The following is a 24332-nucleotide window of genomic DNA, read 5'->3' as shown; positions in this document are numbered from 1 at the left end:
ACGACAGCTCCTCCTGGCCAAATCGTAGAATAATGTCAGACGTTGCACGAAGCTTCCAGGGCAACTAAGTGAATTTCCCTCAGACAATTTCTAAGAAAACAAAGTACACATTTAAGCTGCTTCAGAAGCTACAAATACCATTCAGTGTTTCTAACAGAATTAGCCAGTTACACGCTAAGGCCATCCCTAACCTGTTGTGCACAATGAAAAATTGTACACTAAAAGCCTGTTAATTGGGATTTCATGGGACTGGAAAAATTTTCAAATAAACAAAAATGCTGAAATATCGTAAGTACCGAGACAACAAATGAATGCTTAATACAATAATGCCGAAGAGGCCTCTGCAGCCTCTTCGGCATTATTGTATTAAGCATTCATTTGTTCTGTACAAATTCTGTACATTTACGGATTCACATCTGAATCCGTAAATGTACAGAATTTGCAGAAAGGCAGTATAAATAAAAGCTGCGATTTCCTGCACTGCAACTTCGTTCACTTTGAGGCAGTGGCGCAGACTACTGCATCTAAATTCACTTGACACTCCGTCTGCATCCCTCTCTTATCACGTACCACCACTGCCAATATGTGCACCTAACTGTTTCACTAGAACACTGGTTGAAAATGGGCTGCTCGTCAATTGTGACATGACAATTACAATAAACACACGAGTTTTACAGTATTTACCAATGCATACGCTTTCCATGTGAACAGAACAAGTCTGAACTATCAGATTTCCCATCTTAACGAGCTTTTACTCCAATACTGTCTGAAAGACCCGAGTTTTCACTACTGGCAGCCAATGCTGACAATAAATTAGGCGAGGTAAAGGCAGCACACACCGTGCTTATAAAATTTTAGATTTTTTTTCCCTCCTACTTCTTAATCGAAAAAAGATGAGTCAGTAAGCATATTAAAGTGAACAAGCTGGTCTAATGAACGAACAACACCGAAACGAAAAAACGCATCGAGGGCACACGATGGGGCAGATAGCACACAGCCTGCTGTCTGCCTTTGAGCCCTTCTGCTAAAGCCAGCACTGCAGAACTTGCACACTGCTTCCAAGTAAGCAATCTGACACACCCTCTAAAGATAACAGCCAATTCACAAGATCCCCACAGACTGGTTATCATTGCAGAGTAGTAAAACTTTTCCCTCTGTGCACAAGTTTGGCTGTAAGCCACACACAGACAAAGAAAGTTTGCGTAACGCAATCTTTCGTGCGCTCTGTCAAGTCCACTTGATCCCCATGAAACTCCTTGTCTAACTATACTAACAACTTTCAAGTTCTATGTTAACTCGCTGTTAAGCTCCACATTTATACCTCCGTGAAACTCCATGTTACGGCAACTGTATAACACGGTCTTCTTGAACCAAAAGCGGCACCACAACCGGAATTCGCCACGCGACAAGAAACCACATGGCGAGCAGGAACAAAAAAACGAAATTGTCAGCAAACTATGCAAGGCCACAGGAATTGCACAAATATTACTGCGAGAGTGGCGTAATTTTCCCAGAGACTTCACAAGCACTCCAATTCCTTTGTTCTTTCTTTTGTGGGCACCATATATCACTCATGTTTTTATCCATGACTTCAAGAATTGCGTTATTAACCAGAATTGACGACAAAACTCTTGTTTGGCACCCTTTGGCCACACCGACCCTTGTGCAAAGTATACTATCATTGCCAAGGCACACGCAAGCACGAGGCAAGGGACAGAGCAGAAAAGTTCCGAGGAGGACGGCGAAGAGAGGAACTCACGATGACTCGGACTCGCCGTTGCACTGTAGAAAAAAGCCGAGGCTCTTCGTCGGCTGTCGGTCGTTGCCTGTGTTGGTACGTGGCATCACCATGATTTTCCTGCAGAAAGAAGGTGCGATTTTGATTGTGGGGTTGTGGATTTTGATTGTGGATTTTGATTGTGGGATTTTGATTGTGGGATTTTGATTGTGGGATATGTGGGGTTTAACGTCCCAAAACCACCATATGATTATGAGAGCCGCCGTAGTGGAGGGCTCCGGAAATTTCGACCACCTGGGGTTCTTATAACGTGCACCAAAATCTGAGCACACGGGCCTACAAGATTTCCGCCTCCATCGGAAATGCAGCTGCCACAGCCGGGATTCGATCCTGCGGCCTGCGGGTCAGCAGCCGAGTACCTTAGCCACTAGACCACTGCGGCGGGGCAAGAAGGCACGATCAATAACAACATTGCCTATCAGACTCAGAGTTCCCAGTGAACCGAGATACAAAGATTTATTAGCTGACATTGCAAATATTCACACAACCATAAAATTCGGTGACCACGAGATGCAAATCAAAAGGATAGCTGCCATTTGGAATTAACGGCAAGGTCAATGGGTCAAACGGCGAACGCATAGCACATTTGTTTTAGGCACAAGAGTCGGTGTAAAGGAACATGCCTCGAAATTATGACAATACACAAGACATTATTTAGCACTGTACACAGGGAACACTATGTTCATTTGGGAATGTTGAGGGTAACAATTTCCTGTCACTAGCTTACCTTGAAAAAGTAGGTCGCATACAACATTACATAATTACATATCAAGAAGAGTGCTTCTGGTTGGTGCCCGCCTGGCATTGGTGGTCTTCGTGATCAGCGCCACACATCAACAATGCAAAAAATGATTTTAACATTGTGTTCATTGGAGAATCGATTCTAATGAGCACATCGCTAGATCTAATATTTATTGTAAAGCACACCCAGTTAACGCAACTACACTAATCACATCAAAGACAGAGTGGTTGTCTAAGACAGGAATGCCCATAAAATTACACATACCTCCAGCAATGGTGTGTTCAGCGCTGTTTTGTGTCCTGCGTTATTCCATGTCTGTCACTATCTCAAAACGAGCACTGTTCCAAGCGGTAACTAACAGCACATGAGCACAATAACACGTCTTGACCAAATCTGTTCATCTCGAGTGAATAGCCCAATGTAGGGAGTTGTCCCCGAAGGGGTTTCGTGCATCCAGCGTTTTCCCTAACATAGCAAAGTGCTTCTTTGGGCTAGTTGATACTTTAATAAAAATTAAGTTGGAAGTTATCTCTTGTACGAATCACATTTTTTTGTCTCTCTCATCCCTAAAGTTTGCACTATCTGACAGTTACCATAACAGTTACGCACAGATAGTTATGAAGAGTAGAGAAGACGAAGGAGGACACACGGGGGTCATGTCCTGTCTTCGTGGGTACTCAAGACATGCACTAACATGTTCTCTCAGGACATGTACCAACTATCCCGGAAGTTAACCCTTGCTAAATTTAATATTTCCTATAGAAGTATGCTGATTCACCGCGACTGCGTCACTCACCACGGCAAGTTGCGCACATAGGTTGGTGGGCTGAGTAGGGACTCCTTGAGGCGGGAGAACTCTGGGACGACGAAGCGAAATGTAGCCCCCGGACGAGCCTCGTCTTCCTCTTCCATTGGCTCCTCCGCGGGCTCCATCAGACGCGTCCCAGCCCCCCCACCGCCCATCGGATCGTCGTCTGCGCCGGCCTGTGCCAAGTTGGAGATGGCGTTGAAGGCCGGCGGCTCCGGCGCTGCAATCGGAGCCGGCGGAGGTTGAGGAGCCGCTAAGGGTGGCGGCTGCGGCGGCTGTGGGGGAGGCGGCTGCTGCTGGACCGCTGTGTTGTCATCTGCAACGAAAGGGGAGAGAACGGCTGTCAAGAAAGACATCACACTCGCTTGAACACCCAACAATTGTGCTGGCAGCAAAGTTTCTCATGATATTTAATAATCTGTTACAACCCAACCATAAGTACAAGCTCTGCCCATCGAACACCGACGTACTTGTTGGTCACACATGTACGAGAGCCGTGCAATTCAGTTGTCTTTAGAACAAGTTCCTTTTTCTGTGCTAATGTAAATGCCATGCATATAGAAAACTAAGGATTCCCAGATACTGCTTAAAATATGATCTTCCGCTAAGCAGCAAAGTTAGAATCATTGATGACATTTTTTCAGGACTAAAAAACAAAACGTTTGAAACAGAATCAGGAATACGACCATGTGTCAGTATATGAGCAAGAAGCATCTGAAATGCACATCTGAAGTGCTTCAAGTCACGGAAATCAGCAAACGTAATTGGATAGCACATCTGTGCAAGTTCTCTGTGGTCAGGACGACGACGATTGGCATTGTGGTTGCTCAGTCCCCCATGGGAATGATGGGGAGCACGCGAATTAAACCAGTCTTTGCTAATTGTGTTTTCGCTGTTGTTTTAAATCAGAAGTGGCTCGTTGTGAACTTTGCGACCTGGTTGGGATTGGTCAGCGTGAAAGGGTCAAAGTGCGATTGCTAAACACTCGCCGAACTTCCATCAGGCGACAATGCGGCTGCAGGCCACACACAGCCAAAAAGAACAACAATCATGCAAAGCTATGTATCACTCATTACCACGCTGGCTGAAGCACGATGCACTGCAGCTTTTGTAGACAATAGCGCCAGACTTCCCTCTAGTGTATTATTACCAAACTATAATCAACGTAAGCAGATACTAAGACAGCAGGAAAGCAATGAAAGAGCTCTAACTATTTTTCTATGTGCTGCTGCTGAACCCCTTTAACCTTACAAAGGAAACATTACCAAGCAATAGTAAAACTTGCCCCACCGTTCCAAGTGTACACACAAACACATACACATGCATATGCACGATACCAGTAATAATACTAACCTAACAGTTTTACATGCCCAAACCATGATACGAGCGCAAGGTACCATACAGCATAGTAGGAGACTTCCAGATTAATTTGAACCAACTGCATTTCGTAATTGAAATTTTTGTTGAAGCACACTAAAAACAGACGGACAGAAAAGGCTGACAAGGACAGATCGTCTGTTTTTTTAGTGCGCTTCAACGAAATTTTCAATTATGAACGTAATCCAACTGGCCCAACTTGCCATCTAACTGCATTTTGCCCCCATCTAACCTGCGATCCTCAGCTTAGAAGCGCAGCACCTCAGCCTGCTAAGCTACCTTGCCTGCTGGTAGGATCCCACACAGATCCCTTCCCCAAGAGATTGCAGAAGCGTACAATGGCCATTAATGTGCAAGGCAGTGGACGCAAGACGAAAAAATGTGCAGGTCTTGACAGCAGGAAGAAAACAGCGCAGCATGGCATATGCGACCAGAAACACAAAAGGAAATGTGTAGCAAAAAGCCCTATTGAGCTTTTTCTTCCCATGCCCTCTACTCTGTGACGTAGAAAAAATTAATGAAACGAAATGGCTAACAAGACTAACAAAACTTAGTAAAACTGACGAAATATGAAGCCAAGGAAGGTACACTGGACATCTTTTCTATTAAAGGGACACTAAAAGCAAATATTAAGGAGATGTTGACTGCTGAAATAGCAGATCAGAAACCTCGTAGTGCTACTTGTGTAAGAAAGTGCCAAAAAAAATGTTTTAGAGGTCCACATCGCGTTAGCACACTTCTGATTCCCTGCGGTCTGCCTCCTGTCACTGTTGCCGTGCACAACAATGCCGGCTCGGACACTGGTAGCAGCACAGCAAAAGTAGCAGGAGCCACAGCAGCAACGACGGCCATCGAACAATTTCCTGCCATGGCCTTCAAGATAGCACAACCTGTCCATTTTAAACAGGCGAAAATGGAACTTTTGAACCACTCGTGCCAGTCCCCATAGTAACGCCTGGAACTTCTATTTTCCATGAAACGAACAAGCAGCATTTCTATAAAATCTTTTGCCAACAAAGTTCTTTATTTAGAGCAGCTAGTTCAATTACTAGTTATTATTCGTAGGCTGTAACTCGGATGTCATCGGGATCATTTTGTGAGTGCCCTACCCGTGGCGCATGTGTTCTCGTGCATTTACCCCAATTTCTTGATAAGTTGAGGACTGCTGTTGATAATGTTGTCGTTTTAGACGTCATACATTGAGTTTTCACTCCAATATAAATCGTTATTGGACTTTAGTGTCCCTTTAAGCTCAAGTGTAGCATTTACGATTTCAAGCACAAAATATTGATGTGGACGAAAAGACAACTTGCTGTCAGCAGGAACCAAACGTAAAACCTTCGAATGATATATCCGTATATCCTACCAATTGAGCTATGGTGGCGTTAGCCAAGCTGTCCACTTTATGGAGTATTTCCGTGAAGTTGGCCAGGGCTGCTTGCATACGACGCAGAGCATGCAGGACACGTCACCAGCTAGCCTCGCAAGGCACACGATTAATGCAATATTCTCGTTACCCGCTGCTGCTTTCTATGAACTTCCAATGCACTTTCGAGACTCAAAAGTGAGCAAGAACAGAAAGCCCACAAAATGTCCAGAAAGTGTCTTAAAATTTAACTGCTGGTGTCATCGTAAAGCAAGAATCTGTGCGGAAAACGTGGGCATCAAATGGCACGCAACGGGTTACAAGTAAAGCTACTTTTTTTTTTGCCTGTCGCAGCTACCCAGATTCACCCCGAATCGCAACTAAATGTGGATAGACATGTCCGGGCTGAGCAACTATTTCTAGGCGATGCATGCTACAATGAAATGACTGTAATCGTGACAGGACAATTCCCTGTACTTTTGAGAGACTCCCTGCAATCGCAGAAAAAAGAAAAAAATTGTCCACATATCAACGAAGTCAATGAATCGCAACTAAATGTGGATAGACATGTCCGGGCCGAGCAACTATTTCTAGGCGATGCATGCTACAATAAAATGACTGTAATCGTGACAGGACAATTCCCTGTACTTTTGAGAGACTCCCTGCAATCGCAGAAAAAAGAATTGGGCACATATCAATGAAGCCAATGCTTTACATGGAGTGAAGCAGTGTGCATCAAATCATGAATCATTGCCTTCTATTTTGTTTTGGTGAAGAGCCTTTTTGTTTTCTTCTTGCTAACCTTTTGTTCTGTCATATGCACCGTTTGACGGGTCGGTGTTACGGCATTGTGGCTTTTTGTTCTGGTCAACAAGCTTTTTGATAACCTTTTTTTGTTGTTTACAGATGTTTCGGTTTGTTCAAATACACCTGTCTACATTTGCTATGGATTCTGGATGGCAGTTTACAAACATTGTGCAGTTCTCAAGGAATTTCGCCCCTAAATACGAAATAGTCAGCTAAAGCTACCCCAATGTGATACTTATCGGCTGCAGGAATTTTTCGCCACGAATAATTCGATTCGGTATCAGGGATGCCAAACGGTACGAGTGCAAACAAAAAGAAGGGGAACCCTTTTCTTATTGGGGAAAACGGGGACAAGTGATGGTTGACGTGTGAATGCGCCCGAATTTTTACGATTTTTTTCTATAGCATTTTGCAATGCTCTTTCTTAACATTTCTTTTTCCTCCATGCTGTGAATTTAACCGTAACCCGCACGTTTAATGGTGCAACACCTCTCCTGCTACAGGCGACTGCGACATTCTTGCACAGAACAACGGAATGCAACAGTAAAGTACAAGAGAAAAAGAATGGCAACACGAAATCAGAAGCGATCTCGATAAAAGACCAGACTGCCACATCAATAACAGCCGATCCCAGTCCCGAGAGAGCATCAGTCAACTTTTTAAACGCCTGAAATGTGTGCACTGCCATTTCCATACAGCAGTTTAAGCATGCTTTTCCTCTGAATCATGCTGCCGCTACAGAAAACTAAAACTCATGGAGGTATCAGTTAAAAACCTCTCACATGCGCCACAGCACTGACAATACTGAGAAATGGAGAAAGCGATAGTACAGACGAGAGAAAAAAAAACTCATTTTGATCGAGTAGTGCATTGCACGGACATAAAACACGAGAGCATATGAGCAAGGAAGCCAAGCAGGATACGCTTGCGAAGGACTAACCCGTTAAACGTAACGCTTACTTGCATTATGAACAATGTTGCAATAGAAAAGAAAAGGAAGTCCCACTCGTGCCTCCTAGCTCGCGACACATTACGCAAAGTTCTGGCAGCTTGTCAATTTTTGAAACTAGCACTACTTTGTCGCTACGTTGCTTCATTCGAAGCAGGGCGAGGCGCTAGGAAGTTAAGCCTGAATTTTCACTCCCCCATGAAATGTTGACAAGAAAAAAAAAAAAAGAAGAGATGCCATAGATGGTATTCGAATGCAAAAAAAAAAACAGGAATATGCTAATTTGGTCCAGCACTCATTAAGTATGCAAGAAGCAACATCTGGAGAGAAGTGGCCGATCCATGCACATTCACCATGAATTACCTCCAGTTGCCGTCATGGCTACTAGCGGTGCCGACAACCACTTAAAGTTTAATGCACATACATATCCCGCAAGGTAGACTGGAAGACGACCACAGCTGTAGCTCAGTCGGCAGAGCCTCAAACGCATCATTCAAAGACTGCAGATTCGGTCGCTGCTGTCAGCAAGTTATCATTTCATCCACTTTTCTTTCATCATATTTACGTTACATATTAACATTTACATTATATATTACGTGCATATTTACAGCACCTTGGATGGTCTTGGCTGAAAATAGACGTCAACATGGCACTCATGTGCATGCAGTATTGTGTACTTTGCTTAAGTAACCGGCTACGTTTACACAAAAGGAAGTCCCACTTCACTCGGAGCTCTCTGACACCGAAACTGCGACTGTCTCCAAATAACCTTCGTGTGATTAAGCTAACCAGCTCCCCAAGCCTGATAAGTGGGTCGTTAGCTATCCATTGCCAAAAAAAAAATATATATATGCCAGTGCTCTTTTAGGTCAGAAACCTGAACTTCATAAACATCGGTGGAGTTTACTTTTCTTTCTTGGGTTGTAGCCGTGTACAGCGGCTGACAATTTCAACTCCTCCTGTTAAAGGGGCCCTCCAACACTTTAGAAGCACTTGTTTTTTTTTTTTTTATGTGTTTTGCATAGACCAATGGCAAGGGACAATTTTAGCATATGTCCAAGCACCAATATCATGTAATTTAGCAATTTAATCGTGCAATAAAGTCACCTCATTGCTGCCGACCGCTTCGGCACACAGTGGCGCTCGCTTGATCTACGCGGGCGGAAATGACGATGAGCGCAGCCTACCACAGGACACGTAAAGCCTCACTCCGAAGCAAAAGGACCTGCTCGAGTTCTGACAAGTCGGGAAGGCTCATTTCTACCAGCCTTACCCAGCTGTTTGACCGCGTAAACAAAACGGCATGGTCAGGCACCATGTTGCTTTAGCAACAGCGTCATTAACACATTTGACTGAACAGGCAACAATGGTGTATGAGCTTCCTCTAGGTAAGAGCTTTCAGCCCATGTTATTGGAGGCCCCCTGCAACGTCACAGCAGAGAATAAAATGTGGTCATGTCGCCCCGCGAAATTCGAGTTGAGGGTAGGCATTTTTTTTCTTGTATCTTGAATTTTTTAAATTTAATAACATTGTACTGCGTGCAGCTATCACTGCCGTTCTTGCTGTACTAATTTGTCCGTGCGTCAGTATATGCAGTCCACGAGTAAAAAATGGGGGTTGAAAAGTGTTAGAGGGTCCCTTACTGACATTAGCGCTGTGGACGGAGGATCAAGGCTACGCGAGAAGTTCAGTCGGCAAAATATAAGGCTCTGCATTTCACACAGCCATGCTTTGTTGTCGAGCGTAAAGAGACTGGGCGTGCGTGTCAAGCACCGTAACACTTCACATGAAAAACCACAAATGAAGACAACGAACCACTAAAATGCAGAACTGCATATTCATGGCCTATTTCTAATCCACAAAAAACTTGCATTTCGTTACTTTGCATAAAAATGAACAGTCAAATAAAATCAAGAATGGACCGTTTCCTGGCGTGAAGTATCGGTCAATTTGCTGGGAAATCAAGCAAAACACAAGATGGCAGGGATGTCACATTCTTGGGTTTCATTTGCCAAAGCCACGAAAAGGGATTCTGATGGCCACAGCAACGGTGAAGACCGTATTAATTTTGAACACCTGAGGTTCTGCAACGTGCACATAACTGGCATTCTTGGAACCAGAAACTTGAAGAGAAGCGACAAGGGTAACGCCAGTTTCACATCGTCAATTGATCACGATAGGGCCTAATCTGGATCCAATTCCTCGATTACGACTGGCTCCTTCAGGACACTGCAGCAGGGAGCCCATTGCCAACGAGATAATCATCACAAACGGCGGCCGTGCACCACGCAACACCGGTTTAATATGACATGTGCAGCTACAACAGTACCCGAATCTGCATTTTTCCAATAGTGCATGACAACAGTGAGGACTGAAAACTTGCTCCAAGCAGGAATTTGTGCTTGCTCCGAGTGAACACAAGTGCCACAAGAGTCGCGTGCAGGACTGAAATCTCATGAACGACGGTAAGTGAATCTCTCTACCGAGTTCAACATTTTAGCCCTTCAATCCCGCCATAACTTTTGGGAAAGGAAAAACCCGAACAGTGCAGCAACAGTGCAACTAAACGAAACTGTAGCAAAACACTCATATGCACTTCATATATATAAAACAATCTTCTGTAAGCTTACATAAAATTTGCAACTGCCTAGCAGGTGCAAGTGCTTTGCTGCGACTGTCTAGAGTTAAAAAAAAAACGTACAGAAGTCAACAAACTCATCTTGAACACCGGACCTGCGCACTCCAAACAGCACTGATGACATTTGCCGATTCCACCCGGTTTGAAAGCGCCCAAATCGTAGCATGCACGGCCGCTAACGAAGCATGCTCAAGCATGGGCTACCTCAAACTACCTGTCATCAGTATGCCCGGCGCTGAAACATGCTGCAATGTGCTAGAGCGTACAGTCTTAGCATTCCAGACAAATGTGTTGACCTCTGTACTTCAATTATATTGCACCCTGAGCTACTTTCATCGATAACACGATCATCAGCCATCAGTGGGCATAGCCAAATGGGGGCTCAAGGCGGAAAAACATTCGGGTTTCAAGTGCTAGTCTATTGAGGGTCCGGCAATTTTCACAACCCTAAAGACTCCCAGACACAAATAACCCGAGTTTGCAACCTAAACCACCGCTAAAGCCCGACACTCGAATAATCCTCACGAAAACAAACATTTCAAAGACGGAACTCCGTTTTTACGCAACGTCACCATCGCAGTTCTCAATCCTCGACACAACAGAGACGAATCAAAGGCAATTACCGACCACGCCGAATCGCGGGCGGGGGGGTTGCCCCGAGCAAAACAAAACAAAAAAGGGTTAGGCAAGGGTACGCTAGGTTTCGCGTAAATCGTCGAACAGAAAGTAAACAGACAGCGCCGCGAAACGTAAAGTCGTCAACACCATCGTAGCGCTAACGCGCTGAACACCGACTACACAGACTGCACACTACCCACGCACAGGCGACTTTGAAAGGTTGTTCCAATGCGAGACGGGGGGTAGGGCACGGTTTGTGTTTTTTGCCTAACCGTTAAACAGTGCGGACGCAAAGAGACATCGACGTTCAAAAAATGAGAAATAAACGAAAAAATGACGCACGAATCGCCGCCGCTCGAAGCTTACGTTCGGCAGCACCGGTCATGTTTGCACTGTCGAGCCACCGCTCATCGAAGGAGTCGCGAAAAATCGCGGCAGCGCCTCATCCTCACGATTTTTCCCGTGATCTTTATTTTCTTTTTTTCGTCGGCGTCACACCGTCTCGAGCTTCCACGCGATGATGCTGCCGCCCTAAACATGGTTTAATTTGTTGTAAGGGCGTGCACTCCCACAAAAACAGCACGGTTACGTTCTTTTCTTTTTTTTTTTCGCCCTATACACGCATTGCTGTTTATTTAGCGTTTTTCCCGCAAAACGCTTTCGGTGCAGCGCGAAAAGATAAGCCGCCTACTACGACTAAAGAAACCCGAAAGGACAACACCTACCGCTAAACCATCGCTACTAAGTTCTCGCCAGTACTTTTCAGGCGAAGTGTCTTATAAGAAAAAAAAAACGATATCTAACGTTATCCGATTAACCGTTAAAGGGTTCGTTTCCCGTAATTTCAGTACTACATTAGACACAGCTGTAGAGGGGGATTGAGAGGCAGTGGGGAGGGGACATTACGATCGTTACCAATTAACCCTTCCAAATGAAAGAGGCCACCGCTACCAGACGAAGAAGAGGGAAGATCTATCCGCGAACAGAAAACCGAATGAAAACTGAGACAACCAAGCCGGGACGTCGCACTTGCCTCAAAACTGCATCGCTGTATCACAGCGACACGACAGCGTACCCTTCTTTCCGAAACCTTCACTGCCGAACTTTTCCCGCAATCGAACCCGAAACCTGTATCCGGCGACGTTTCCTCGTCGCGTAACGGCAATTACGGGCCGCCTAATCGCAGGTCTCCCCGGCAAACTCAAGTCGGTGACAACTTAAGCCTAACCTAGGCCTAAGCATCCTGCCGCCGGCAGTGAGCCAGCGTTACCGGCAATGAGACGTCAAAAGAAAAGCGGGGGGATACGGAGACATTGCATGCGGAACTGGGGGACACTTTTTCTGTTGTTTTTTTTCTTCCTTCTCTTCATCGTCCATCACGCCTCTTGCATCTCGGCAAGAGCTTCGTTCCGAACGTCAGTTTTCGACGCATTTCACTGACCGGCACGCACAAGAAAACACCGGAGAGTCGCGCAGAGCTAGCGGCTATTGCAAACACAGCATGGGAGGGGGGGAACTACCCCCCCTTCCTTCCTATTCGGGCGCCCTACGCGACACGAAAAAAAGGGTAGTTTTGCAGAGAACTCATACCACCTTCTTGCGTATCCATCGCTTCGGGAAGGTCTGCGCGATTGCTGTCTTTGTCATTGGGGCTGAGAGCGTTGTTCATAGCGGGTTCCGAGATGCTGCTTTCACGCGTTCGCTTAGATCGAGAGCCGCTGTTCGCGCGTTCTTTGCCAGGTGCCAAGGAGTTTTTGCCGGACACGGTCACTTTGACGTGCTTGCTCGCAATCCGCCCAATGTCTGCTGGTGTCAGCCCCCCAGACAGGGGATACCATCCAACGACAAACTGCTTTACTTGGCGGCTGCGCTGCGCTACCCGAGTCCACACGGAACATCAGAGTAAACAAGATGGTGGAAAGCAAGGGGGGCGCGGTGCACGATGGGTAGGATTACATAAACCCGCTGGAGGTATGTTGTGACCAAGTGGGCTGGAGTGACAATCTTGTCTGAAGTAGTGAAACCTTGCCCTTTGAAAAATGGCGACTGTGTCAACATTTTTGTAGGGGCACAATAAAAACGTCAGCGATCGGCTAAAATTTAAGTAGCCAGCCTTATGTGGGTGGAGGAAAACAATGGCTTCACTTGTCATTCATAATGATATTGAACGCAAACACAAGTTTTGTGTTTGCACTATTATGAAGGACTTGCTCCAACTTACTCAAAAAGCAACGTTGTTTCACTTGTGCCCTTAGAGCGTTGTGAAAGCTTCCACTGGAAAAAAGGTGGGGCGAGTGGCACGAATCGCAATAAATAGGCTTATAAAAACCTGCTGGAAGTATGTTTAAACCAAATCACCCTACGACACACAGCTTCAAAAATGAAACCGTGTTCTAAAAAAATGGGCGGCCGCGTTCGGCATTTTAGTAGGGGCATAATAAATCGCCTTCAGCTAATGCGCTATACTATAGCTTGAAGAAACTACAATTAGTGGACAGAAGCAACAACGGCTTCACTAGTGCCATTGACGCATAGTAAAAGTTTGCACTGGAGAAGATTTTTTTTTCAACCTGGACGCATCCTGTAAAACTAACATGGGGGCAAAGAAAAAAAAAGGAGGTAGTGGGGCAAATGCATCAAGAAACATTACGGGAAGCTACTGAGCTTACCGATTCCGATGTCCTCGTGGACCGGTGGCACAACGAATGCACACAAAATGTTGAACATAGCTGGTGAGAAACGCACCGAGGCAACGTTTCAAAAGTTTGTAGAGTAACGCTCGCTTGGCAGCAGCATTTGCATCGACTGTTAGGCGAGCTCTCTATTTTCTGTTAGACTGCGCGTTGTCGTTTGAATGCCAAGTTTTGATTTTGATTTTTTTGTTTATCTAAAAAGCCAGCTGGCGCGATGACAGCAAACGAAAGGGCCAATACGAGCAGCGCAACAACAAACATCCGGGCTTTTATTTCACAATGCACTTCGCGCAAACTAGATCTGAACATCGCCACTGCAAAATCAGGCGCGATTACTCTTGTGTTTACGCTTTCGCAGCATATAACCGTGCGGTAAGCATCATATTCACGTGTTTCAGACGTGCACCTCATTCAGAGAGCCGATTATTTCACATCAGCGCATGCGCGAGCACTCAATGGAACGCAATTTTTATACGCAAAAAGTCCGTTTAAAATATTCTATTGTTGTTAAAAATTTCTATCAAAGTTATTTGTTTTTCTGTCTAAATCCAGGCGGTTGAGTGGTGAAACTTAATTTCACCGTTTCGATAGTTGCTTAACCCGTCGCTAGACGTCCCCTTGGCCAGCCATTTTTCGTCATTTTGCATTCAGAACGGCACGAGCCCGACAACTGGCTCGTTCTTCTATGCTCTTCCTTCGTTGTGCGTAGTTGTTGCCTGTGGTGGTGGCCGTGTCGAAAAGGCGTCGTCGTCTCCGTGTGTGTGTGTGTGGACTACAGCTTCGTGAATCCAGACGGGGGTGGGGGTTTGCGAAAGAAAGAAAATTGTGCTTCCCGAGACGCCCCTGGAGAGAGCCGTAAATTCCCGTGGCCTGCCCGCCCCTTCGAGGGATTCGTGCGTGATAAAAAAAAAAATTCTTTCGAACACGAGTGACCGAAAAGATAACGGAGGCGTGAAGAGACGGTAAACGTTGTCGTTTTGTGGATTCGAACGGCGCCCTGTAGGCGCCGCTCCTCTGCGGGGCGAACAACCTGTACGAAACCGACCGTTTTCGCCGATGCTGGTGCGACGTCCGTGAAAAAAAGCTGTCTCCATCAAACGACTTCGGGACCGAAAAACCACGACAAAAAGGACCACCATGGCCGAACGAGGGGACGAGCTGGACTCGTGGATTACCAGCTGGGAGAGGCAGTGTATCGAGGAAGTCGAAAGGGCACCCGATTTGGAGAGCCAGATACAAAACGAACGCGACACTTCGTCTCAGAAGCTGTGGCTGCTGTTTCAAAATTCCGCCACCTGCGTTGCTCAGCTGTACAAAGGTAATCCACGACTTCGCGGCGTAGCGTCGCCCGACGCTCTTCTCCGACTTGTTCGAACGCGTCTCGGTTGGGGAAGGTGCCTTCTTCGAACGCGATTCTCAGGACGCGTACTGTGACAAACCACGACCTCTTCGAGCTAGGCTTAGCGAGAGTACGATCTGTCCGCCCGCTCGAATACGAGCTTGTTTTACGAGATACGAGAAGGTTTTCTTTTTTTGTGTGTGTCGGTTTTTGAAGGGGGTGTAATGGGAATACTACTCTCTTTTTTTTCTTTTCTACAACCTTTCTATTCCTCTTTGGTAATCACCCACGTTGACGCCGTTCCCGTGATAGCCTTGTTTTTGTCGTTTTTTAATTCATTTCCGGAGTGCTCGCCTGTAGGGTCTGATTGCGAAGTTTTTGTTTGGGTAGTACGGGTGATACCAAGCGTTGCGAGTTGGAACGAGTTTTTAAATGTAGCACCTCCTTTGCTGCCACGAGATTCAAAGATTGTAGCGCTTGTAAGAACAAAAAAAGATTAAAGGCGCAAATGAGCGCGCATGAAGTATCGTTCCGTCCCAGCACATCTGTGTATCGTCGGCAGTTTTATCGTCGACGCGCCGCTGTTCTACGACTCCTGGGCGTGTCTAGCGAGGGAAATATTTTTCGTATCGAAGAAACCCTCATAGCTTCTGTATTCTGAGTGAAGGGTTTAGACCCGCAAGTTAGTCTAGTGGTTTCGGTGCTCTTGATCCGAAGGTTGCGCGATCGAATCCCGGCCGGCCGCAGTATGAGCCTAGTTGCCCCTACAACTTTCGGTGCCTACCGTGCGCTTTTTTTTTGTTTGTACTCTGAAAAATCAAGCGTCCGTAACATGTATAGCGAATTGCTGAAATTTTTCGAGTTCTCTAGGGCCTTGAAACTTTCGGCGCCGACAAAGCGAACGCTGGGAACAACATATGCAACACTGCGCAGATCGACCGAATGCGGTCGCCAATCGCAGGAAAATTCGAAGGTTTTTTTTTTTTTTGCCGTGGCTTGTGGCCCCTGAAACTTCCAAAGTCGACTGTGTGTTTTGTGCGTTCTGGTAAACACGGAACGCTGGTAACAATAGAAATTCTGTTTGACGCAGATCGCCAGCACGGTGTCTCGCTTTGGGTACCCTTCCAGAACGCTGCGTCTAGCGTCACCAATCTCTACAAAGGTACGAACTGCACGCAGTGTGCGTTTTTTTTTTTTAGTAAAATACTGCTTGTCTGTGATCGCGTCACGTGACTCAAACGCGGTTTTGTTCTGGCGTTCCGTTTTGACGCGACTTCAGGTTTATCTGTCACTTCTTACCCAGACTAAGTTTTCAGATAGTGGGCAAAAACAATACACCGTTAATCAACGTGACGTGCGAGTGCCGACGTAGCGATAACAGATGCTGATATAAGTCGAATGCGCCCAAGAACAGAAGGTTTTGTTTCGCAACTGGTGTAGCGACGCGGTCACTTTTTTGGTGGCGATCACGCCGGATCAAGACCGAATTCCGCGATCGTGATTGGCCCCTTTATGATAGCCGGTCCAAGGAGCCAATCACGGCAGAGAATGCTTGATGTCGATCGCGATCGAGCGGCGCGCTGTATAATGGCATTGTTGCCAAGGGCGAGCAGAAGACCAGAAAAAGAGAGTAAGTTCTCCAGCAAGCCACCATGTTCCCCCCCCCCCCCCCCACACACACACACACATTTTGTTTTGGAAACATGCTCTTTTGAATGGTGCCCACTTTGATGAGATCAAGTGGCTTTGCTGTGTTAATGCAAATGCTCGGCTAATTTGGAATAAAGAGATTGTTGTTGCAGGTAAAAGTAGTCTGTCCAGAAGAGCATTGACGAGTGGGATCTCCAATGAAATTTGCCTAGACTTTGATGCTTCTCAAGGAAACTTGTTACAAAAAGGGACACCTTGAGCATTATGTGGCCCAACCGTAGTTTCCTAAAATTAACTAAAGGGGACTCTGGCACTGCGATCGTTCAGCGACCATGGGAATGATAGGTATTACATAGATTTGCCTGGTCTTGGCGCTTGCGGGCGGCAAACGCACTTGTGGCTTCGTTTATTACTGTGTTTTTGGTTTTGTTTCAAATGAAAGAACAAACCGTTTTGGACTACGTGAGCTGATTTGAGATGGTGATCCTGAAAGGTGAAGGTGGCGAAGCGTAATCTGTCGAACATTTGCCGATTGTTGTTTAGTGACAAAGAAGCTTCAAACCACTCGGAAGCCAAGTAGAATGTCTAGTGCGAAGACCAGGCAAATTCACGTCCTACCTATAATTCCCATACTTGCAGAAGCGCCACGCGTTGCAGCCCCCATAGACGCTCACGCGAGAGTTCCCTCTTGTGTATGTTTAGAAAACTCTATGGTCCTAATAAATGATCTGCTCAAAACTAGTAGGGCATGGGAGGGAAGGAGAGAAGCTGCTTTTTTTTTACTACACAGTAATGTTTTGTCTTGCCCCTGCTAAGATGGCGGATTCTTGGCTTCACTTTTGAGACATCTTGCGTCTCTCATAATCATATGGTGGTTTTGGGACGTTAAACCCTACATATCACTGTCATGAGACATCATACACTCCAGCCGTATTTTAATCCTCCTTAGGTACTTCGTGGTGTGCTACGCTAAGTGCATTTTATTCACATTATTTTACAATAGTCAGTTTTTTTCTTTGCAGTCGTGCAGAATAAAACTGCAGGTGCCACTTGAAGAGCGACATATAACAATAAACCTAGTTTGTAAATGCTTGACCCCTTTAGTGAATGTCTCGTTGCCTCTGCGTTACTGTCTCTTTCCCATAAGGGAGCTTCATTCCAACACTTTTGAAAAACGTGTTCCATTGTTTACATAGAGAGTGTGGTGACAATGGAGTCGTGAGCGGTATGAAAGGGAATCTAAAATAAGGTTCGCAAGGCCGTGACACATTTGCAAACCCCAGGAGTGTTCGTTACGCTAAATGTTCGAAGCAAATGCCGTTCTTTAAAATAAATTTGTCGAGTTTTGTATGCACAAATCATGGGTAATCATTGTTCAAGCATGTATTCAGCGTTCCCTTTTATATCTGAGCTGTATGTGTCGCAAACGCCTTGTTTTTTTATAATCAGTTTGGCCGGAGACTCGAAGTTCTCCAAGATTTGGGAATAACAATGATTGCACTGCAACATGTGAAGGTTTCTTATGTGCAGTGCTTGCAGAAGCTAAATTAACTGCCTGTATAAATCCATATTGCAAATAGCACACCTGCGAGATAGCAAAGCTGTGTTCCTCGTGTTTCCAAGCTTGACGTGCCAACTGACACAGCTGTTAAATAGAGAAGGACGTCGGGAAGAGCAAACCACCATAACATTGTTATTGATTCCAAAAGCTGCAGATCCGGAAATATGCATGAAAAAAAAAAAAACCTTCATGCATTGTTTTTTTTTCTACATTTACTTTTTCCTTGCATCCTTGACCAGGTGAGCTATTGCTGCAAATTACTGAAAAAAGTACCTGCTTATCTAAGCCTCTGTACTTCTGCATGCATTTTTTTTAATCCTATTTAAAAAAAAAATGAAACAATGCATTGCTGCTCACACCACCTCGTGTTAAAGGGTCACTAAAGGCAAACTACAATTTATGTCAGAGTGAAGGCTCAATATATGACAATGTCTAAAATGGAGATATCAACTGCAGTGCCTTACTTACCAAGAAATTAAGCTAAATGTACTACCCAACGAGCCCCATGAGTGGGACACTGTGGAAATGATCCTGATGACGGTCAGAGCGTCCGACTACAATCGATCACTAGTAATCAAACTAGCTGATATAAAGAAGGAACCTTCCTTGCATCAAGAGGCGTAATGTAAAAAAAGGAACCACCTGGCGTTACTGCAGGGAATGGTGCAAGTGGTTCAAAAAATCAAGTTTTGCCTGGTTAAGCTAGATAGGTGGTGCCATCTAGAGGAGCACAGTTGAACCAAGCGAGCAGAACCATGGCTTTGGTGATGGCAGAAAATTGTTCAATGGCCGTTGTTGCTGCTGCCACTCCCCCTGCTTTCACTCTACTGCTACTAGTGTCGGTGGCCGAGCAGTAAAGCCGGGCAACCTTGTGCATGGCAGCAGTGACAGGAGATGTATCGCAGGGGATTTGAAGCGTGCTAATGCTATGTGGACCGCTAAAACGTCGTTTCGAAATGAGCACTTCCTTGGGGCGAAAGTAGTATTACGAGAATTCTGTGCCGCTATTTCAGCAATCAAGATTCACTAAATATTTGCTTTTAGTGTCCTCCTTTAAGGGAAGCTGTGAATGCTGTCGACTAGGTTGTTGTGGGAATACTTTGTTCTAATGCAGGTATCGCACTAATAGACTGCGAAATATGTGCAACACACATTGCAGTTGAATTGTTGCATAACGAACACATATGTAACAAAGCAGATGATTGATAGTGTCAGTGTTCTTACATCTTAGATGTATATAAGTATGATGCTACTAACCACGGTCAACTAAGGCTCAAAAACATTACTGCGTTGAGAGACTTTTTATTGGTTGTCTTAAAGTGACGTCGGCTGCACAGTTGATGGGAACATGAGCTGGGAAACAGGTGGGAACATGAGCTGGGAAACGGATGGGAACATGAGCTGGGAAACGGTAATTGCGCTTTTTTAGCTATTCACTGAGCCCAGATGCTCAAAACGAGTCAAGGTATAGTATTTAACGGACAGCCAGGATTATGAGTGCACATGTAGTTGAAAAATTTTTGGAAAACACCTCACGACCCCTTTAACTCCTAATGCGAATACGGTTAACAGCCCGAAAGGACATAGACAAGCAGTACAACCGACAACATGTGCGCTGTCTTTGCCTGAACATGTTTTGATTCTTCCGCGATCATACTTTTTGTGTGAATACCATTTTACATTGCGGTGCAACTGAGCATGACCAACGTTGGTCGGTCAAATTTCTGCATGTCATGCAGAGTGCCTAGAGGCCCAGCGGCGGGTGAGCGAGCTGGGCTTCCAGTCGGGCTACCAGCGCCGCAACAAGGACCTTCTGGCGTGGGCCAAGAAGCGCAAGCGCCACATTCGGCGCGAAGACCTGGTCGCTTTCCTGTGCGGAAAGGCACCCCACCACCACCACTACCACGGATGGGCCTCGCCTCGGCCACGCCTCTCCCTCGAACCCCGGGTGGCGGCTACTGCGCCACACTCGTCGAGGCTGGGCCCCCCTGCCGCTGGCGAACGCTCGGCCGTCGTGGGCTCCGGGGAGCCTGACGACGTGGACCTCGACACGTTCCGCGAGGCGCTGGCCATTTCGTCAGGTGTGTTTTTCCTCAACACCAATCGCCAATCGAACCCAATCCCATGCTTGCTCTGCTCCCAGGCTTCCTGACTCACTCTTCTTGGGGTCACACCGATTCATTTGTCTTTCAATTGCTTGGTGTTTAGTTCCACCTAAGTACCTTAACTGAGACCATGGCACCAGTTTCAGAATGTGTCCCTCAGCCATGAGCTTGCTTGCATTTAGTTTAGTAGAAACTTGGTACTCGAATGTTTTAAGTTGCAGTTGATCCGTACGTCTGTCCACTCAGTCATGACTAAATACACAAGTACTTCTTCAATCCAATCTCAAAGGCTGTGCATTTTTGCACTGCAGATGTCTCTATTTATTCTAGGAGCTAGAAAAAGTGCCATTCCATTTGCTCGCATTGCACTTGTGGGCTTGTGTTCTAGTTTTTTGCCTGAAGAATTTCGGTATTCTCAAAATAATTTCATGTTTGTCCATTGCATGTTTCTGTGTAATCTGATAGTTGACAAATGAGACGATCGGTCCGTAGGGATGGATGTGTCAAATCTGCGGAAGCACAGTGATTCCCGGTTGTCTACATTGCTGCACTGTCGTTTCGGCCTCACGGATGTTAACTTTGTATTGCCGCTGTGTTTTTAAGCACCAAGGAAAGCTTATTTGCACATAAAATGTTGTGTTCAATGGTGTTTCATAGGCTGGTTCGAATACTACTGGCCTACCACAGGTATGGTGACTAGACATGTGATGTCATCTGGTGGGGCAGATATGAAATAGACTGTAGTGTACACTTATCCCAAAGGAGTATGGCCACTAGCGTGGGTTCGGTCTTGGCGAGCAACAGGGCCTCTCTCACCGTCGCCTCGCGTGACCTAATGCCGCTGTACATGCGCATTCGGACAGCCAAGGCGCAGGGCGCAGCGTAGCTAGTACGCAGTACTGCTCTCAAACAAGTCGCACGCAACATTTTATGGCCTGCGGAAACACTAAATATGCAGTACAGCACCCGCTGCTAAAGGCAGCGGGAAAAGAAACGAGGCTTATCGACGACACAGGTGAAAAGTACAACACAAAGGATACCGCGAGCATGTCTCCGTGGGGAAAATGGTTCGTGATTACACGCCACTAAGGGAAACGGGCCTTCGCGACTATCCTGTGGGCTCTCACAATTGAGGACAGCAGGGCCCGATTGCTTTAGTGAGGGCAAACTCCACTCGCTTTGGCTTCAAGGGGTACAGATCGGCGTAGTGCGACCACGGGTGAACACACCGCACCGCTCTACGGCGTGTGTTCAAAAGAGGCAACGAAAGGCAAGCGTTCACCGTGGGCGCAAGGCACCATTGGCGAGTCCGAGCAAGCTCCAAACGTAGGGAGCCGAATGACAGAAAAGAAATGTGTGCTCACCCTTCGTTGACCAGTCAAGATCTCTCACTTCCGCTGGGTGTGCTCGCAGGAGACTTGAGCGCGGCCACCGTCAACATCCGGTATGAACCGGTGCTGGGTGAGAAGCATTAACGTGACTCCCACACTCCCAGCGCCGACGGACCGCGGAAAAGGGGAGAGTCATGTGAGGACATGGAGACGGCAGAAATAAGTGAAAAAGCCAGCGCAACGGCTGCGGGCTAGCCTCGATTCCCACAAGGCAAACTTGAGAAGTTACTATTGCAGCCTCTTCGTGAATTCTAGTTTACTGCTGGTGTTATTGGTGTTGGTGGGATCGCGAGTGTGTTGTCTTTTTAAGCCGTTTCTTTTTTACAGGAACACTGGTAAAACGGAAAAAAAAAAGGTGTCGAGAGACATTCTGATTAAGCGATGTGTCACCAGATGTTGCCGCCATTGCCTGGTAAAGTGACATTACATAAGAGACATTGCGCATTCTGGAATACTGCTGAAGCTCTTGTCTGTATGAGTAAAAGCACAGTTTATGTGTATGATGCTCTAACCTTTAAAATTTGTATGGCGTACGTCCATAAACTGAGATTGGGTCTTGCAAAAAGAATGTTCATTTCGGACTGTGTCAGAGCTGGGCAACAGCCATGATGTGCATCCAGCAGACTTCTTTCCGTTTCCAAAACTAGAGAGAATCCTGAAAAATCGTCGTTGTGCCGGTGGTCCCACCATCCGACGCGCTGTCACTGAGACTCCGAAAGAGGTCACGGCAGCCGACCTCGAGGGAGCCATCTAGTGCAGGAGTCGTATGACACTCTGTGTATAAACTATTTCGAAGAACTTCAGTGATATGTTCCGATCAGATCAGCACATTTTTTTTTTTTTTTACCAGACTTGTTCTCATTGCTTTACGTGCACACCCTGTGTTGCAGACAGGCTAAGGAGGAAGAAATTTTTCTATTAGCAAATCACACTTTCGCTGTTCCAAAATTGATCAGGCTCGCTGCGAGAAGACCCGCGAAGAGAAAATGTGGGTGGGGAGGCCACCCTGAAGTTCCTGCACCAATCACCGTGCCGTCATAAATTTTGACGGGTGTTTGCTAAGGCCTTCGTAACTCCTAATAGATAAAAATGAAGCACATTGCCCATTGGTGGAGCCGGACACTATACATAGCAAGTTTCGGGAAACTTCATCGAGCCAGTGTCGGCAAAGCACAAGTACACTTCGAAATTTATGCTGTCACGTGCGCAAATTTCGGCGTGAAATTTTAAGATGGAACTCTGGCCTTGAATTTCTCCTCCAATCTAGAACTTATGATAAGATTAATGACATTAGTGTTCTCAAAGAAGGCATCATCAATTTAAATCAGTTCATTGTTTCACTTTAGTGTGCCTTTAAGAGAGGACAGTTATTGCGTATTAGTGCCATTAATTTGCAGATACTTTCACCACAGTCTCAAGCCAATAAACTGATCTGGCATGTTGACTTCCATTTCAGCTCTGGGCTCTAATCGAAGTCACAGCGCGGGCAGCGTGTCGCCACCCGGGTTCCGCACCGCGGCCAGTCTGAGCAGCTTCATAGCGGAGGAGTTCGCACGCCACGTTGAGTCGCGCAAGCGGACTGCTCCGGGAAACGCGAGCCCGGGAGATGTCGTGATGGACTCGCCTACGCACAAACGGCCGCGCCTCATCTGAGTTTTCCCGAGCCCACCTTCCTTTGACATGGCACCAAAAGAAATCAATGCGAGTTCTTCGCTGCTCTTGTCACTGTGGCTTTTCTTCTACCCCACCCACCAACCTCCGCTACTTCGGCGGAGTCTCGCAAAGTCATAAACCAGCTGCCAAAAAAAAATTACAAAACGAGGAACGAAAAATGAGAAATATTAGCACCTCTTTTTTTGTATAGAGGAAGATCTCGAGAATGTTGTCGGTTCGAAACTGTGTGCAGTCTCAGCAAGCTTGGTCAGGGACGGACGTCGAATGTGTTGGCGGTAGAGGTGTTGGTGGTGTGTTAACGGTGATGCTGAGTGCGCGGAGGTGGAATGTTTTTCAGAAAAATCTTGTGGACGGTTGCGTTTATTAAACTTTGTGTGGAGGGTCCGTCAGAGCATTAGCATTGCTTGCCAGCTGCTTCGACTTGGACCGCAGCAGCCGTGGAGGAGCGCAGGTGCCTCGGCAAAAGCCTGCGGCGCTTCACAGAGACGAAAACTTGGTGTGCCAGTCTCGGCTGGTGAGCCGTGCGATGTACGACCGCTTGCCAAATGTCTGCTCTACAATCTCTGTTTTCGCTTCTCCTCAGCCTATTTTCCATCAATGCCTTTCAACGGGTCATGCATTGTCCAGCCGACATCCTTATCTGTGTGTGCGAAGCTAAACAGTCTTGCTGCTGATGGCTGGCTGAAATGGCTTGCTGGGTTGGGGATGTTCTTACCTGGGGCTTTGTGGATTCTTGATGAAGTCGTAGTGCAAAGAAGTGTGGAACGGCAACGTCTGCAACCGGATTTTTTTTTTTTTCCTCTAGAGTTTTGTTC

At 46.2% G+C, this 24332-nt stretch overlaps 2 protein-coding genes across 9 annotated transcripts in view; one reads left to right on the top strand and one right to left on the bottom strand.

Moving 5' to 3' along the window:
* The window catches only part of Usp7 (Ubiquitin-specific protease 7), a 65030-nt gene extending 52079 nt beyond the window's left edge, over window positions 1-12951 (bottom strand). For 7 of the 8 annotated variants that reach the window (XM_037431067.2, XM_037431065.2, XM_037431070.2 and 4 more), the window contains exons 1-3: window positions 12695-12922; window positions 3337-3664; window positions 1760-1858 (exon numbers count right to left, since the gene is read on the bottom strand). In XM_037431067.2, the coding sequence (XP_037286964.2) occupies window positions 1760-1858; window positions 3337-3664; window positions 12695-12773 (506 nt within the window). In that variant the 5' untranslated portion in view covers window positions 12774-12922. Of the gene's footprint in view, window positions 1-1759; window positions 1859-3336; window positions 3665-12694 lie in introns of all 8 variants that reach the window. The other variant, XM_037431068.2, reaches the window with a different exon arrangement.
* Window positions 12952-14526: 1575 nt separating this feature from the next.
* LOC119180049 (HUWE1-associated protein modifying stress responses) lies at window positions 14527-23568 on the top strand. The gene is made up of 4 exons (XM_037431178.2): window positions 14527-15115; window positions 16227-16298; window positions 20087-20428; window positions 23300-23568. Exons 1-4 carry the CDS (start codon window positions 14935-14937, stop codon window positions 23494-23496), a joined length of 792 nt encoding a protein of 263 aa, XP_037287075.2. The 5' UTR covers window positions 14527-14934; the 3' UTR covers window positions 23497-23568.
* Window positions 23569-24332: the final 764 nt, after the last annotated feature.

The sequence above is a fragment of the Rhipicephalus microplus genome, chromosome 7, assembly GCF_043290135.1.
Source record: "Rhipicephalus microplus isolate Deutch F79 chromosome 7, USDA_Rmic, whole genome shotgun sequence".
Taxonomy (NCBI): Eukaryota; Metazoa; Arthropoda; class Arachnida; order Ixodida; family Ixodidae; genus Rhipicephalus; species Rhipicephalus microplus.
Note: the sequence above shows the minus strand (reverse complement) of the source record. Positions and strands in the feature narration are given on the sequence as shown.

Coding starts and splice junctions, on each gene's coding strand:
- LOC119180049 (XM_037431178.2), top strand. CDS start 14,935: ATGGCCGAACGAGGGGACGAGCTGGACTCGTGGATTACCAGCTGGGAG. Junction 15,116..16,226: donor CGTTGCTCAGCTGTACAAAG/GTAATCCACGAC, acceptor TGTTTGACGCAG/ATCGCCAGCACGGTGTCTCG. Junction 16,299..20,086: donor CGTCACCAATCTCTACAAAG/GTACGAACTGCA, acceptor CATGTCATGCAG/AGTGCCTAGAGGCCCAGCGG.